This window comes from Chrysochloris asiatica, unplaced genomic scaffold (genome assembly GCF_000296735.1).
Source record: "Chrysochloris asiatica unplaced genomic scaffold, ChrAsi1.0 scaffold00038, whole genome shotgun sequence".
Lineage (NCBI taxonomy): Eukaryota > Metazoa > Chordata > Mammalia > Afrosoricida > Chrysochloridae > Chrysochloris > Chrysochloris asiatica.
This window is the reverse complement of record NW_006408556.1, coordinates 17,298,344-17,316,579: the sequence shown is the minus strand read 5'-3', so window position 1 is coordinate 17,316,579 and position 18,236 is coordinate 17,298,344. Positions and strand designations below refer to the sequence as shown.

The window sequence follows — 18,236 nt, the reverse complement described above, 5'->3', positions numbered from 1 at the left end:
CATCACTCAGTGAGTGGGAAGGCAGAATTTTTTCTTAGATCATATATTATTCTTATATGGCCATGCTTCATAATTTTCAAAGTACTTCCACTTTTGCACACATTTCATTGTAACAATTCATTAAGATGTGGGCAGTTTGGATTTGCTGTTAATTTATTGTTTGTTTTAACTACTTAAATTGTTGTTCATTTTTAATTGCTTTACTTTTGAAAGACTAACAAATTTTAAATATCACTGCAGTTTTGCCATAATAATTGGCCAAGTCTGACATTCTTTCTCTGTTCTGATAATATTCTGTGATAATATTCTGTGCATAATCTCTAAACTCACTGCATTGTGTTAACCTCAGTAGATTGTGAACAGCTAAATGGCAAGGATACTGACTTTTATCTTTGTAGCCTTTGTTCTACCATTCAACCATTTGTTTATTCAGCCAACATTTCCTGAACATCAGCCATGTCAGGCAGTCCTCATAAATTAGGTACCAAAATTACAGATAAATTCAGTTCCTCTCCTTAACAGAGTTAGCAGTATGAAGATGAGGAAATCAATTATTATACTACAGTATATATGAGTGCTCCTGGTATGGCGCTGTAGGATCAGCACTGGACTGAGAACCAAAACGTCAGCGGTTCAAACCCATCATCCACTCCTCGGAAACTCCATACAGGTTCGATACATGTCGGAACTGACTCAACAGCACTTAACAACAAACATGAATGGTAGGAGTCCCTGAATATCCCAGATGGTTAATGCTTTTAGCTACCAATCAGAAGAGTGAAAGCTCCAGGAGTCCTGGGATGGTGTTGTAGGATAAACACTGGACTGCTGACCTTAAGATTGATGCTTCAAACCCAAGCAGCGGCTCCTTGGAAATTCTATACTGTGTCTCTGCGAGTCAGAACCAACTTGAAGACACTTAGCAACAACAAGATGTCCACATGGAAGCACTTCACAAGAAAGGCCTGGCAGTCTTCTCCCCAACAATCAGCTCATGAAAACCCTATGGAGAAAGCGTCTACTCAGACACACATGAGCTTGACATCAATAGGAACTGACTGATGACAGTTGGTTTATTTGCAGTGCTATGTCTTCTGAATTTACTTGATAAATAATTGAAAAAAAATTTTTTTTTTTTTAACTTAACGAAAAATACAATTAGCAGTGACTTCAGATAAATTGCTATTGACTTAAAAACAGACATATATAGTATGTGAATCATATGTTCTTTGGATTATTCATGGTACTTTTCAGATAGTAACTGAGTATATACTTAGTTTTATATCTCCTAGAATCTGGTAGCGTAGTGGTTACGAATCGGGCTATGAACCGCAAGGTCAACAGTTCAAAACTACCAGCTGGTCCACGGGAGAAAGATGAGGCTTTCTGCTCCTGTAAAGATTTACAGCCTCAGAAACCCTGTACAGGGTCAGGGTCACTATGGGTCGGAATCGACTCCACAGCACATAACAACCACCACCACCAGAGTCTGCTGAAATGGGACATAAATTAATATATTGGAGTTATCATTGTGTTATTTGAGAAAATAGGTATAGATGTTTTAGAATTTTAAACATTTTAATGAATTAATTTCATTTTTGGCATTCTCAGTGATTGAAGGACCATTTGGTATTATTTTTCACAACAGGCGAAATTGAGATCATGATGTAATGTGAGTTTTTTTGTTATTAAAATGCAGTGCATAATAGTATTGGCTTAACCATAATTGCTTCCTGCCTTTGGAGTTTTATGAAAATGAAAATGTTCTGACTATTACCGTTTTCTGTTTCTATTATGTGGGATGTTCAGGTTATAAATGATTAAAACTGGGTCACTGTAGAAGCTCAGAATCAGTATATAGATCTAACTCAGTTTTCCTCATTCAAGATATAGTAGAAGAAATTGCATAAAATCCCACTATCTTTTAATAAGAGGGTAGATGGATGAATTTTACAGCCCAGATTTTGTGGTTTTGAGGGTGCTGCAACTAATAATGACATTTTCCAGTTTTGTAGACTTTTTAAGTAAAAAATGTTTCATATTTTTTCTTTGGTTATTTAGTCACCAAAAGTATGGAGTTTAAGTAGAAACCCAGCAATATGTTCTTTAATATATCGTTACTTAACTTTTGGTGTGTTGCTGTGGGCTAATGAATGCGTCAGACTGCAGAGTCATTTGAACTGCAAGGTCGGTGGTTCAAGCTCACCAGCTGCTCCGTGGAAACCCTATACAGGGTCGCTATGGGTCGGAATCGACTCTACGGCACTTAACAACAACATACTTTTAATACAATTAAAAACGTATTTTCTGAAAGAAGGGAGTACATCATTAAGTTCTGTTGTTTTAATTAAAACATAAATGTCAGATTTATCTCTGTGAAACAGGATTGTACAGATGTGACTTAGTATTGGCTATTGGCTCAATAATAAGTTTTAAATAGTATTAATCAGAAGTGAACTTACTCCTCGGGTTCATGTTTAAACTGTGGCATGTTGAAATAATCTAGGTTCCAATCTGCACATCTGAATTCATTTTGTAAAATATGGCAAACAGCTGCATTTCGATTGAAAGCTAAAACAACTGCAGGACATTAACCCATTGAGAAGATTACAGTAAGTTTTCAGTTCCATGTTAACTGTATTTATTAGAGAAAATTGACTTGAGTGCTTCTGCTTTTAGCCGACTTTTTTTTTTAATGTCTGGAAGAAAGGAAATAAAGCATTGGAATGATAGGACTTTGATGTGTAAAGAAGTTAATGTCTAAAGAAGTTAATTATCTAAATCATCAAACAAGATGTGGGCACGGGAAATAATTATTTTAAAGAGTCTAATGAGCTATCAGCTCATCATGTCAAGAAAAATGCTGTTCACCTGTTTGATTTAAAAATTAAATAACTTGACTGTGAAAGGATGATCGTGGTTATAATAAACTAGGATTGGGACCTTTTTCCTCTCCCGATATGAAACATTTGCACCAGGGGGACAACTGAAGGAAGCTGTGGTTTCACTACGAATTTGCTTTGTGAAATGCCTCTGCTTAAGAGAGTGAAGTAGGGTGACTGGATTTGCAAAATGAAAAAGGACCATTGATGTTTGAGAATCTTCTGAATTTACCATTTTCTCCAGAATGCCTCTATCAGTCTTCTGTTGGGATAACAGGGAAAGTCTTTTCTGTAGTCCTTTAGAAATCCAGCTTCCCTTATTTTTAGCACTTTTTCTTGAAGCTACGATTAGATTACCAGGACTGGAAGTCCTTGGTTACCGCTGTGTGTGTATCCTGTCTTGGGCTGGTGATTGGACTTTTTGCTTTTTTTCCTGAATTTCAAATGGTAATGTTTTTATTCCTATACCATTTGCAGATCACAATACATATTCTAATAAACTTGGACATATTTAGGCTTTAAAAAGTGGTGACTGTAAGTTCATTGTGTGTTTTTGAATTTTGGTTTTCAGGCTCAAGTTGAGTGGCCTTTTTTTCTTCTTTTTCTTTCTCTTTTCTTGCAGTTTGTTTCTAATGGTTTTAGCCTGACCATTAGGGTCCTCAGACTAGAACCTGGGCTAGTTGCTCTGGCCATAGAGAGATATTAGGATATTGCAGAGTAAGTTACCCAGGCAGCATGCTGCTTATTTTATATCTCTGACCTGCTGTCTTCTCCAAAGCTTGACAAAAGGCTTACATTCAGGCAAGGCTTCTAGCCTGTTCCATTTTGATCCCCTGCTGAAGATGTTCATTTCCACCTCAGATATACTGAACCAGCACCAGCATATTAACGAGACCCCAGGTGAGTCTTGTTATACATAAGCTCTTGTTAAAATATAGGTGCAGATTGTTTTTCTGGGGTGGAAAAGCAAATGCTCAGCAGAGGATCAAACAGGAATGAACTGGTTCAAAGTCCTGCTTCAGGCAGTGGTCCTCAGTAAGTTTGTTTTGCTTCAGCCTTTTTTCATGTCATGCAACTTTGGCAAGCGATGGTGGTTCAGGTTCTCAGTTTTCATTTAGCTTCCTTTCCCCACAGGAGTAGTCAGTTTAGAGGAGTGTATTGTTGTTGTTGTGAAGTGTCTTCAAGTCAGTTCTGACTCATAGCCACCCTATATAGGGTTTCTGAGGAGCAACTGGTGAGCTTGAACCGCAGCTCAGCTGACTTTGCGGTCCAGAGCATTAACCCACAAGACCACACTAGCACTCCAGAGAGGTGTATTAAGAAGATACATTTGGTCACAGTGTGAAGTGCGCACTGACATAGGAAAAGAGAGGGCCACAGCACTAGAACAAGAGGAGAATAACGTGAGAACATAAAGCAGTATTTAGTTGGCCTCTTATAAATTAAATTACAGAGTATGAAAGAAGGAATCAAAGCCAATGATGGGGTCTTTAAGGTAGGATGAATAGTAACAGTAGGGTGTTAGTACAGACAGGCCCTGGGTTACGCATGTCCAATTACTGTACCACCTGTAGGTATTTTATAGATTAGGAAATTGAGGCACAGAAGTAACTTGCCCAAGGTCCTAGTAAAGTGGCAATCAGACTCCAGGATCTGCCCTCTTAGTTTTCGGTACTTACTTATAAGTTCTCAGTTTCACTTTTAAAAATTTGACCTATGCTAGTTCTGTTTGTTAAATTCTTCTTTGTTGTTGTTAAGTCCTGTTGAATCGGTTCCGACCCATAGTGACCCTGTGTAGTTTCCTGCAGAGTACTTGTATTTTAAGGAAAATTAACAGATTTTCACAGTTTACCTCAGTACATACAGTAGCATTTATTGAGCATTCACTAGGTGATAGTTATTTATGGGACTGCCACATGTATTAATGATAGAGAGCAGGAATGACATCTCGTTTTCTCATTATGTGTCCTTTTATTGGGGGAGTGTCACATTTTAAATTGAATGAATTGCTTATACATAGATTATAAAACAACACAGTGCTTACTTTGGACCTGCTTACTGACTTTATTTGTATTTTAGGCTTTGATTCAATGGGAATTAGACTATCCTATTTTATAATTTTGCATCATACAACAGTGGAACTCCTTAGTTTCTTACTCATGTACTTGGAACCTCAGTATATGTATAAGATTAAAAAAAAAAAAATCAAGAGTTGTTTTGGTGTACTGGATAAAATTGGGTGTGTGTGTGTGTGAAGTACCCCTTAGGAGCTATAGGACACCGTAGAACATATTTTTGAAATCTCAGAACTCTATAAAAGGTATTTTAATGAATGTTTTTCTTCTATTATTTACTGTAGAATAGGTACTGAGATGTTTATTACTTAAGTATTTGGTGTCCTACTTGACGAAGCAGTTTTCTATTTCTACCTTACTATTCCATTTTAATAAAGAGTACTAAGTATGAATAAACCAGTTTTTCACATAGACCAATTCAAAACTTAAAAATTTCTGTACTTTTTGAAATGGCTTATAATCTCTCTTTCCCTCATGTATTTATTTGCAATTAAACTACATTTTATAAGCTTACTTTCTCTTTTTTTGTTTAGATGAATAATACTGCAGCTAGCCCAATGTCCACTGCTACTTCAAGTAGTGGAAGAAGTACAGGGAAGTCCATAAGCTTTGCAATTGAATTACAGAGTATGATGTAAGTATGTTTCTGCATCTCACTTACTTTTGTTGTAAATTTATTCTTGTGGAAAAAATTAGAAATGACAAGATTTATAAAACTTAAACTGGAAATAATTTGAAACAGTCTTTGACACCATTGTAAATGGTCCTATTGTGTGGTACTGTAGAATAAACACTGGACTATTAGCCATAAGGTCGGCAGTTCAAACTCCACAGCCACTCCTTGGAAACCCTATATACTGTTCTAATGAGTCAGAATTGACTTGATAGCACTTAACAACATGCAGAGGAGCAAAATTGGTTAAAAAGGCAATAGTAGTACAATATTTGATAAAAGTATATATTGGTTCATTTTTATAAAAGTTAGAATAAACAATCACTTAAAATTTTTCTCTAATATTTGCACACATTTGTGTTATGGATTGTCTGTTACTGTGAAATTTTGATTTAGAAAAAAATTGAGATTGATTGTAATCTTGGATAGGAGAAATGTTTTCACAGAGGTGATCTCAGTTTTTCTCAAATGTCACATACTTGTGAGCCTAATACAGTTTTTAAGTTTTGAATAGTATTTGAAATCACTATATTTCAAATTTTGAGAAAAATTTAGGCACTCTAAAGACACATTTATTCAGACTGAGAAATTGTGCCGTGATTAAGATTTCTTCCCTAAGGCCTTGTTCTGCTTGATTTCTGCCTTGTTGTGTTGAGTGAAACTGCATATCTTGATTTGATGAAGATCTCATGTTTATTAGAACTTCTGTCTGCTGGTGCATATTATTTTTTCTTTATTACTGGTTGAGGAGAAAGAGTTGCAGAAACGGATTAACACATTAGTGTTCCTCTTTTTCTCTGGATACATTACTCATGACTTTATCGGACAGTTTAAAAGGTGTCTCTTGAGGGATTCAGGGTCTTCTTCTTGTGGTGTATATTGATACTTGTGTGTGTGGGAACTGTATATTGACAGACAACCACTATGTGCTGACTGTTTCAGGGCTAAAATGAGTGTGAACATATACTTTGTAGTTGCCCGATGAGTATACTTTAAACAATAATGAAAACATTTAGGTCAGATTCCCAAATTCTTAATTTGGAAAATATTCAAATTTATGGAATTAGAGAATTATAAAGTGAAAATCCATATATCATGTATCAAGTATCCAGCTCTAACAGTAATCACATTTAACCTTTCCTTCATCCTTATGGTCTCCTTTTCTTTTATAAGAAATATTTCAGAACAAATCCTAGACATCATATTTCTAATATTGTGGTATTTTTAAAACAACCCACTTAAAAATAGATAAAAAAAAACAAAACAGGTGCTCTGTAGCAGGGATCAGCAAACTGGTCATGGGCACATAGAGTCACTGCCGCTTTTTAGAATAGAATTTTATTGTATCATAGCCAGGCTCACTCATTTACCAGTTGCTTATGGCAGCTTTCATGCTACACGGCAGAGTTGAGTATTTGTGAGAGAGACCGTATAGCCTAATATTTTCTATCCAGCTCTTTACAAAGTAAATTTAATGACTCCTCATCTGTAGGAACAGCTCTCTGTAAGAAGAACAGTGTAGAGGTGTTTCCTTTTGTCATTTGTACTTAGGAGAGGTTCATCTTAGTGAATTTGATGGACTGCAGGGCATTTAGGAAAACTGAGAAAAAAATAAAAGCTAAATTCAGCACTTTTCTTATTAAATACTTTTGCAAACATCTCCCAACCAGTGTGCCTAAGCTGGATTCAGAATGCAGAAGTTGTTTTTGGCTACAACTCTGGAAGAAATGTACATTTTCCTTCTATTTTCAGACCTCATAGAGAGGCCACTTCTAATACTTACATTCATCATTGTAGTCTGAAGGTATTTTTCCTCCATGTGAATCACTTCATAGAACAGAGAAATAGGGCCAGAATTGGGGGGAAGGGGGATCCCTTTTAAATGTATCTGTATTTTCTGTTGGTATAAAATGTGCAGGTTTTGGATTATATAAAATTATAGTCAGTATATGATCATTGTGTATATGCTTGTTTCAAATGGTGCCTCTGTGTTTGTGGTACAGGATTTTCATTCTGTGAATCCCTATTTTACTAATGCTCTTTCACAGTTCCGTGCCTGTTTGCGTTGCTACATTTCAGTCCTTTCCTGCTACTGATCTTCCACACCCATTCACCACTAATGAACTGTTTTCTCTTAACTCCCTGCTTCCTAAATCAGTAACAATATTATAGTGTCATTTTCAGGGAATGATTTCACTGGAAGGTATCTAGTTGTCAAGCACAATGAAATGGTCGTGATCTGTTAGTAAGGAACTGGTGCCCAGTCTGTTCTGTTAGAAAGAACGTAGACCTTGATAGAACATGGCATATTTTAAATCTGAGTGATAAATACTATTAGTGAAGCATTAGGAAATGCTTCTATAGATTTTATGCAAAAGGATTAGTAGTTAAACAATTGACAGTAGGTTGGAGATGATACATGCTGTCCTATTACTGAACAGATTTGCGTAAGCTCCTTATTACAGCACTCTGGAAGAAGCCTTGGTTGTTGTTGTTGTTGTTGTTGTTGTTATGTGCCGTGGAGTCGGTTCCGACTCATAGCGACCCTACACAGGGTTTCCGAGGCTATAAATCTTTACGGGAGCAGACACAGAACTCTGGAAGAAGCCTTGGTAGCATAGTGAATTATGAGCTGGACTGTTTGCCATGTCAGCAATCAAATCTACCAGTCACTCTGCAGGTAAAGGATGAGGCTTTCTGCCCCCATGATGATTTATAGACTCATACCAGGTTGCTGTGAGTTGGAACCAACTCATTGACACACAACACCAACCACCACAACTCTTTGAGTAACATGTACTAGCAGGGTGTAGAGGGTTTACATTTTTGTGATAAAACACGAACAATTTGTAAATCAGAAAGTTAAATCTTTTTAGTCCACACTGTGGTGGTGGTGGTTATGTGCCGTGGAGTTGGTTCCGACTGATAGTGACCCACCCTGTAAAGGGTTTCTGAGGTGACGGGAGCAGAAAGCCTCATCTTTCTACCACGAAACAGCTGGTAGCTTCGAACAGCTGACCTTAAGGTTTGCAGGCCGATTCGTAACCACTACGCTACCAGAGCTTCTTAGTCCACACTGTAGGTGTATATAAATTAGAATCAGTGTACATTTTATCCTTGATGTATAAAATGATATCATTGACTGCCATTTAGTATTATGAAGTTGTTGTTTGTTAAGTGCCGTGAAGTTGGTTCTGACTCATGGCGACCTTGTATAGGGTTTCCAAGGAGTGGCTGGTGAGTTTAACTACCAACCTTATGGTTGAGTGCTTATCTATGGTGCCACACCAGGACTCCATTATGAAGTTAAGAACTGTGAAAAAAATGTGTTCTTGTCTTTATTCTCAGCATAATCTGTCTTTAAAATCAGTGGTGCTATAGGATAAACACTGGACTGCTAACTATAAGGTCGCAGTTCAAACCTACCAGCGGCTCTATGGGAGAAAGATGAGGCTACTGTTCCAATAAAGATTTACAGTGTCGGAAATCCTAGGCAGGGTCACTATGAGTCAGAATCAACTCTGTCAGATTTGATATGTAAATATTTCAATTATTAGTAGATGGTTATTAAAATAAGATAGGGCTTCTTCAAATACTGTTTTCCGAATGCATTTAAGTTATTCAGGAAACTGGGGTAAAGTGTATTTCCTAATAGTAAAAATAACTGTTATAGCTGTGTTATAAATTTGAAGACGTTTTAATAATGCTAGTGATAATAGCAAGTACTTATATGAGGAGTACTGGTGTAGTACTGTGGGCTAATACGCTGGACTGCAGAGCTGTTTGAACCACAAGGTCAGTGGTTCAAGCTCACCACCTGCGCCTTGGAAACCTTAAACAGGGTGGCTGTGGGTTGGAACCGACTCAATGGCATTTAACTACTACTGCTACTGTAGGAGGGAGTTTCTAAAGTTTGTGTGAATATCTTGTTATCTCTTGACTGTATGTTTCCATGAACTTTTTGAAGCCCCTTCTTTAGAGCATACCATGTGTCCGGCACTGTGAGGAGAGTACTCCATATATTGTTTCATTTAATCCTCACAACAACTCTATGAGAAAATTAAGGATCCCAGTGGCTCAGCAGTTAAGAACTTGGCTGCTAAACTAAAGGTTGATAGTTGGTACCTATTTAGTGCCTCTATACTCATAAAGATTAAAACCCAAAACCTTTTGCTATTAAGTTGATTCTGACCCATTGTGACCTGCAGAGTAGCATTGCCTTACAGGTTTTCCAAGTATGGACCCCTGTGGAGTGGCTGGTGGTTCAAACTGCAGGCCTTGAGGTTAGCAGTGGAACACATAACAGTTGTTATCACCAGGGCTCCTACCCTAATGATTGAGGTCCGGAAAATCCTCAGGCAGTTCTATTCTGTCACTTGAAGTCAGAATCCATCTGATGGCACCTAACAACAACAAACATTAACGCTAAAGGTAATTGACTGAATCATGTAGAATCATGTTTGCTGCAAAAGTTATACATGATAGACAAGGAAATTGACACACAAATGTTAAGCAACTCAATAAAAATTACCTAGTTAGTGGTACAACCTGGATTTAACTCTAGTCATAGAGTTTATGCTCTTGACAGTTATGCCAAAGTATATTTCAGTCAATACAATTTTTTTAAAAAATAAAATTTAGTTTATAAATTAACTTCTAATAGTTTTGTGATTAGTGTGCTGTAATGAAGTTGTGAAACCTAAATAATTGGTCCATTAATACTGTTTTTAATAATGAGTATTAAAAATATTAGATGTCATTAATTTCACATTCTATTGCCATAACATTTATTTCAATTTCTTAAATATAGCCAAATCAGTAATCAAAAGGAAGTTGTTTTTTTCTCCAAAGAAATCATATATTACTTATTGAGTGCCTGTAATTGTGATATTTCAGAATTTTGGATATATATTTGGCCATATTATCATAGACTATGTGAAGCTATAGGATAAGCACTGGACTGCTAACCACAATGTTGGCAATTCAAACTCACCGGAAACCTTATACAGGACCGTTATGAGTTGGAACCAGTTTGGTAGCACTTTAACAACAAATACCAGCAACAAACATCCTAATTCTCTATTTTATTATATTAAATAATGCTTGATTTTACTTTCTAGTATTTAAGGTCACTAAAACATAGGTAAACTTATGCTTATACTTTATGTGAAATGCATGTATTTGGAATCCTTTAAGATTTTCTGGTTTTTAGTAGTGATGAAAATTTTCAAATTGTAATGTACAGCTGGTTGTATTTTTTCCTGAAAGTTGAGTTGAGAATATGTGTAAAAGCAGATTGAAACTACTAGGAGACATAGTGGCACAGGGAGTAAAGCACTTAGCTGCTAACTAAAAAGCCAGTGGCTTGAACCCACTAGCCATATTTCAGGAGAAAAACGTCTGCTTCCATAAAGATTTATAACCTTGGGAAGGGACTTCAAGGGGGCAGATCTACTCTGTTGTACAGGGCTGTTATACATTGGAAGTTTTTAAATGCAACTGAAAGTTGGTTATACTGTTTTTCTTTCAGAAATTTAGTAACCCAGTATACCATTGTTGTTGTTAATGTGCCATCGAGTCAGTTCCCACCCATAGCGAACCTGTATAGGGTTTCTGAGGAGCTTCTGGTGAGCTTGAACTGCCAATCTTGCAGTTCAAATGCCACTTAGGGCTCCTTAATTAATATTAAGGTGCTGGTGGTGGATGTGTACCATCAAGTCATTTCCAACTCATAGTGACACTATATAGGGTCTCAGAGGCTGTGAATATTAATGGGAGCAGAAAGCCTCATCTTTCTCATAGCTGCTTAAAGACTGGAAATGATGACATTGTGTTTAGCAACCCAGTTTGTAACCCCATATGCTAATTACTAGAGCTCCTGGTAACTTTGGGTATGAGACAAAAATTTGCTATCTATGTGTTGATGACTATATTCAATAAAATTTTTAAAATCTAGAATGCAAACAACTTTCCAAGCTAAGATGTAATAATAATAAAACGTATATTTTAGTATAAAGGAATGAATCTCTTTGGTTTTGACTGTTGATTATGAAGGTCTGTGGCAATTTTAAGTTTGCTGAGGCACAGTTTTCATTTTGTCTAGATGTGAGACTGATAGGTACTTTTATATTGTGCCTATTGAATAAGAATAGAATTATTGTGATATATTTTAATATGTTATATATATGTGTATATTTATTGTATTACGATATATCACTTAGCATGTAAGACTGTGTGTGTTTAGACTGCTCTCTGAATATTTATCTTTTTTGGATATAGTCAAAACACCATGTACCTGTTTTTAAAGGGCTACTACTATAGTCCACGGCACATAACAAACAACAACTACTATAGTCTTTAGAAGGTTTTTTAGTTTGTACATTTTTTTCCACTAGATTTCTCTGTCTTAAAACAATCTCATTATGACTGTTTTTTGCCACTGCTGATAAAGTCTTGATTATTAATATTTTCTGGCTTTCTCTATTCTTGTAATACACATTTCAAAGGAATAACAGTATACAAGGAGGCTTCAAAAAGTTCATGGAAAAATGAAGTGAAAAGATAAAATGGAATATTTCCACAAAGTTTTTGGAACCCCTCATACTAATAATATTTCTCTGACATATTATGGATTAAATTAATTTTATGGGAAGACCTGGAAATCAGTATTTATTATTCAACAAACAGAACATTCTTTCTGTGTGGAATTGCTTTACAAACTGCTGAACTTGGAGTATAATCTGTTTCTAAGTAAAGCAGTGGCAGTATTTTTAATTCTGTCCTCATATACTCGGCTCCTTTAGAAGGATGTGGTCAGGAATAATGTTTGTTTTTATATATAGTAAAACTTATCTGGAATTTATAACAAAATATAAATAGTATTTTAAAGGAGTCCAGGTGTAGCACTGTAGGATAAGCACCGGACTGCTAACTGCAAGGTTGGTGGGTCAAACTCACCAGTCACTCCTGGAAATCGTGTACCCAGTCTCTGAGTCGAAACTGACTCGGTGGCACTTAACAACAACCACAAGATTAAAGGGCAAATTGATGCAAAGAACAATCATGCCACAAGTAAGTACTTGATGAAGGCAGCATGACACAGTGAAAGGATTGTGGGTTTGGAGCCAGAAGATCTTGGTTCACTTCTGTATGGGTGGGTTTTATATGTAAGAACAAAATAAAACCACTCATCCTCATTCCCAGCAAAACAAAGTCAACAGTCTGGAAATGTACTGGGTAAGGAAATTCTAATATCAGCATTTTATTAAAAATGAAATGCCTTTTTTTTTTTTAAACTACAGAAGTAGTTCATGTTATTTTTGCAAAAAAAAAAAAACAACCAAACCAACCACTAAGAAATGACAGAAAAAAATCCTAAAGAACAACTTAAAACTCAGTGAGTTGCTACTATTAATGCTTTGACATTTCTTTCCTGATCCTTTCTAATGTGTATTAAAAATTTGTTAAATATACCAAAAGCTACTGTTTGGTAACTTGGGTATTTACAGAATACTTATTAAGACTTTTCCACATTACTAAATATACTTCAACATTATCTTTATAGATGTAATAATTATATTTCATTATAATGTTTTAGCATTCTTAAATACATTAGATTATTAAAAAATTTTCCTGTTACAACATTATAATGAACTTTGTAATGAACAGTGTTTGTTGTTGTTGTTACGTGGTGTCGAGTCAGTTCCAACCCATACTGATCCTATATAGGGTTTCCAAGGAGTGGCTGGTGAGCATGAATGCTGACCTTGCTTTTGAACCGACTTTGCAGTCTAACCCTCAGCACCACACCAGGACTCACTCTCTCTCTCTCTTTTTTTTGTTTTTTGTTGTTATTGTTGTTAAATACTGTGGAGTCGGTTCTGACTCATAGTGACCCTGCACAGGGTTTCTGAGGCTGTAAATCTTTACGGGAGCAGAAAACCTCATCTTTATCTGCAGAACAACTGGTAGTTTCAAACTGCCTACCTTGAGGTTAGCAGCCTGATTTGTAACAACTACGCTACCAGAGTTGTTAAATCTTATTGAGTCGGTTCCAACCCATAGCGACCTATTGGGTTTCCAAGGAGCAGCTGATGAGTTTGAACCGCCAACCTCGCAGTTCAAACCAACCTTGCAGTCCAGCGAATTAGTGCACAGTGCCACACCAGGACTCCATATATACATATATATGCATATATGTTATTGTTAAGTACTGTTGTTGATAAAATTGCCATTGAGTTGTTTGAATTCATAGCGACTCTGTATAGGGTTTCTAAGGAGCAACTGGTGAGCTTGAACCACCGACCTTGTAGTTCAAACTGATCTTGTGGTCCTGCGCTTTATCCTACAATGCCACACTAGAACTCCAAACATATATATATAAATAAATATAAATATAAATATATATATATATATAAATAAATATAAATATAAATATATATATATATATATAATGTGTGTGTTCATTATCTTCTAGTTCCATTTTTCCATGAACTTTTTGAATCCTCCTCATACAGTTTGGAGCATGTGATTGGCTATTTTATTAGGATTAATTCCTAGAACTGAGATTCCCAAGTCAGAAGCCTTACATATTTTTAGGGCGTTTGATGGACTTCCATTAACGAATTTAGTAAATTAAAATTCCACTAGTAATACGATGGGACTTCAGAAAGTTCATGGAGAAATTAAAAGATAATGCAGTTTAGCCCTATGCATTTTTTGAAACCCTCTTGTACATCCTGTGTCATTATTGAGTAATGGAATGCATTATATATCCCTTTTTGTGAGGGAGAGTATGAAGAAATTATGTTCAGTTTAATTTTTAATAGTTTATACATTTGTATATTTAAAAATAAATTACAGTAGAAAGGTCTACCTTTGTTGCTTAGGATAGCCCACTTTGAGTAACAGCTTTTATTGTTTTATATTCTTCTAGTTTCATTTTCAATGTATAAGCAAATATAGTTCAATACTTCTGAGTTTTTCTTTTATAGCACTGTGTATAGAGGAAAATAATTTGTGTATTGTGTGTTTGTGTATGTATATATTTAAATTTAAAGTTTTTCTCATGTTTATAGTTGACTTACTGTTTGATTAACTCAGGAAGACTTAATAAGCACAAATCCTGATGTGGCATTGTGGGTTAATGCACTGGACTGCAACGTCAGTTTGAACTGCAAGAGTTGGTGGTTCAGGCTCACCACCCACTCTTTGGGAACCCTACAGGGTCGCAATGAGTAACACCAACAACACTGTCTGTGTCATTGACTTGGTTCCAATTCACAGCTTCCTCATGAGCTGCTCATGAAACTGCTGTATAGCATTTTTTTTTAATCTAAAATTTTTATGAAAGCAGATTGCCAGACCTTTTCTTTTATGGTGTTGCTAGATGGAGTCGAACTACTAACATTTTGGTTATCAGCCAATTGCAAACTGTGTGTACCACCCAGGGACCTTAATCAACAGAGAAACCTTGTATCATTTCGGGGAAACTTGGGTAACTTCAAAATACCATACTTCTGACTTTATGTCGGATGGTGGTGGTTATGTGCCGTGGTCGGTTCCGACTCGTAACGACCCTGTACAGGATTTCCGAGGCTGTAAATCTTTACGGGAGCAGAAAGCCTCATCTTTCTTCTGCGGAACAGCTGGTAGTTTCGAACTGCTGACCCTGAGGTTCACAGGCCGATTTGTAACCACTACACTACCAGAGCTCCTCCTTAATGTCAGAAGAGGTGATAAAGTTCTCTTCTGCCTCCCCTTAATATATTTATTGTTAACATCTTTTCATGATACTAGACATTATTGTTTCTCTGTATGGATAGCTATCATGTTATTCTTTGTTGTTTTAACTTTTGGTTATTTCCTGTTCTTCCACTATTTAAAAAAAATAATGCTGTCATGAGATTTTGATACCTGTTACCCTATATGAGTGTTTTAGAAGAAGAATTTTTGAGTCAAAGACTATTTTTACTCTAGGAGAGATGAACTGATTGGCATTTCCATCACTAGTTGTGAGAGCATCTCCCTCCGACTCACACTATGACAAATCAGTTTAACAGAGGAAACATGGTACTTTAGGGGTTTTTTTGACCACTGAACTTGCAAATATTTTGCCCATTAGTGTTTCTTCTGTTGTGTCCGTTCATAGTACTTAGTACATAGTTCTTAGTATATTTGTATCAGTCTTATGTATCTCATTTGCTTTAATGTATTAAAGGCATTGATTTTGTTGTTGTTGGTTATATTTGGCATCCTCTCTTCATATCCCAAATTTTGGTTTACTTTGTGTTTGTGATAGTGAGTTTACAAAAAAATCAGTTTTCATTTTCATCCAATTCAATTTGCTTTTTCCTTTATGGTGTTCACCTTTGAAAGAAAAGCCTGTCTTTTGTTACCATATGTACAAGGCTAAGTAAAAAAAGTATTGCTATGAAACTTTTATTAAACAAAAATTTCAAAATGTGAAGCTGTTGCTTCTCGACATTTCCTTTGTCTAGGTCTGTACCCTTCAGAAGTCAGTATTTCCTCTAGTAGTGTAGTGGTTATTAGTCAGGCTGCTAATTTCAAGTTCAGCAGTACAATACTACCAGCCATTCTGCGGGGGAAAGATGAGGTTTTCTGTTCCCGTGAAGATTTACAGCCTCGAAAACCCTATGCATGGTCGCTGTGAGTCGGAATCTTCTGCACTGGACACCATCACCACCACCACCACCACCACTACCACAGTCCTCCAAAGAATTCTGTACTCTTTGATTTACACCATGTCAAAACATCCTTAAGAGATTTAAATCATGTTCCTTTTAAATGTTCTTTGAGTTTGGGGAACAAAAAGAAGTCTAAAGGGGCAAGATCTGGGCAATAGTGTGGATGGAGTAAAGCTTCACAAAAAATTTTTTGTAGAACAGCCCTTGCTACCCTTGAAGAATGAGCAGGTGCATTGTCATAATGAAAAAGATTCTCTGGTGCAACTTTCTTGGCCTTTTTCTCAACAGTGCAGTTTTCAATTTTCTTAAAACTTCTTCCTTAGAAGCTTCCATGATCATCTTATGTCCTTCAAGAAAATCTATCAAGATTACCCCTTTGGTATCTCAAAACACAGTTGCCATAGCCTTTGAGCTGGCGTTTCTGCATTGAATTTAACTAACTTAGCATATTTCTTCGAAAGTTTTCATTGAAACTTGCTCTCTAGATTGTATTGTTAAATCTAATATTAATCCCCAGTTATGATTTATTCCATACATTCATCTTCATTAGCTTTGATCTTAAAAGTGGTGGGAAGATCAGCTCTTTGAAGTAGCTGATCTTCATGTACCACTTTTAACACCCATCCAGTCCAAAACTGGCAGAGGCCAAGATGTTCACTTACAATGGAAAATGCTGATCTCCGTGAGATCCCACCTTCAGTAACTATCAGATCGTGGTAGTACTAAGACTTTCTTCCACTACTTTCTCGTCTTCAGCCATAGTTTCTTAATTTTTTTTGCTGGCAATCTTCCTTTCTTGCTTCATCTTTAAGGTCTTCCCGATCTTTCTTAAAATGCTTGATTCTTCTAAAACTTGGGTTATGTGGGGAAAGTCAGCATTCCTGTAAACTTATTCCAAAGCTTAAGTGACTTGGGAAGATGTACTGTTAAATTTTTGATATTAACCTTGACCTCAAAATAGTTTTTTAGTTTTTTTTGCAATCATTCTGGTAGCGTAGTGGTTACGAATTGGGCTGCTAACCTCATGGTCAACAGTTTGAAACTACCAGCCATTCCGTGGCAGCAAGATGAGGCTTTCTACTCCCATAGAGATTTACAGCCTCAGAAACCCTATACAGGGTCGCTATGAGTAGTAATTGACTCCACGGTACTTAACAACAACAACAACAACAACTGTGTGGTGCTGTGGGCTAATGCGTTGGACTTCAAGGTCGATTTGAACTGTAAGGTCGGCAGTTATAGCTCACCAGCTGCTCCTAGGAAACCCAATACAGGGTCGCTATGAGTCAGAACCTACTCAATGGTACTGAACAACAGAACTGATCTAACACATGTTTAAACATGGTTTGGTTTGGAATAAACTGGTGCAAGTATGAGCTGAACTCCTAGCAGCAGTACTTTTTGACTTATCCTTGTGTTTATTGCTTTATATTTCCATCTTTTGGAGGCAGTTAGTTTCTACAGTTAAATAGTCAATTCTTTATTTTGATATATGATAAAGGAATGTGTTAAACATTGTAACTAAGTAAAAACTTTTATTTCAGATTGGTTTGTCAGTGGTCTTAACCATAAAAAATTAAATAAGCCTTCCTTTCCCCTCAGAATTAGAATGTTATCTTTATCAGATACATTTTTCTACGTTTTTCCCATTGAATTGTCAATTCCGTTGCCAGTGCTACATTATTTTAGTTTTTGTAGCTTCTTAATATGTTTTAATATGTAGTATTATAGTTAAGTCCATCCTCCTAATTCTTCTTTTTAAAATATTTCTTGACGTCTTTTCTATTTCATTCCTCCAGATGAATTTTTAGGGATCATTTTATCAAGTTCCAAAACAAATTCTAAGTGCAAATTTTAAGCAGTTTCATTTTTCTTTCCTCTTTATGCTTTTTTTCTGTAT

General features: G+C 36.1%; 2 protein-coding genes across 2 annotated transcripts in view; one reads left to right on the top strand and one right to left on the bottom strand.

Annotated features, from left to right (window-relative positions):
- SUPT3H (suppressor of Ty 3 homolog (S. cerevisiae)) overlaps positions 1-18,236 on the top strand; it is a 597,109-nt gene that overhangs the window by 15,398 nt on the left and 563,475 nt on the right. Inside the window, exon 2 of the mRNA XM_006860525.1 lies at positions 5,491-5,591. Coding sequence (XP_006860587.1) covers positions 5,491-5,591 — 101 coding nt within the window. The remainder of the gene's footprint in view (positions 1-5,490; positions 5,592-18,236) is intronic.
- The window catches only part of RUNX2 (runt-related transcription factor 2), a 278,570-nt gene that overhangs the window by 234,033 nt on the left and 26,301 nt on the right, over positions 1-18,236 (bottom strand).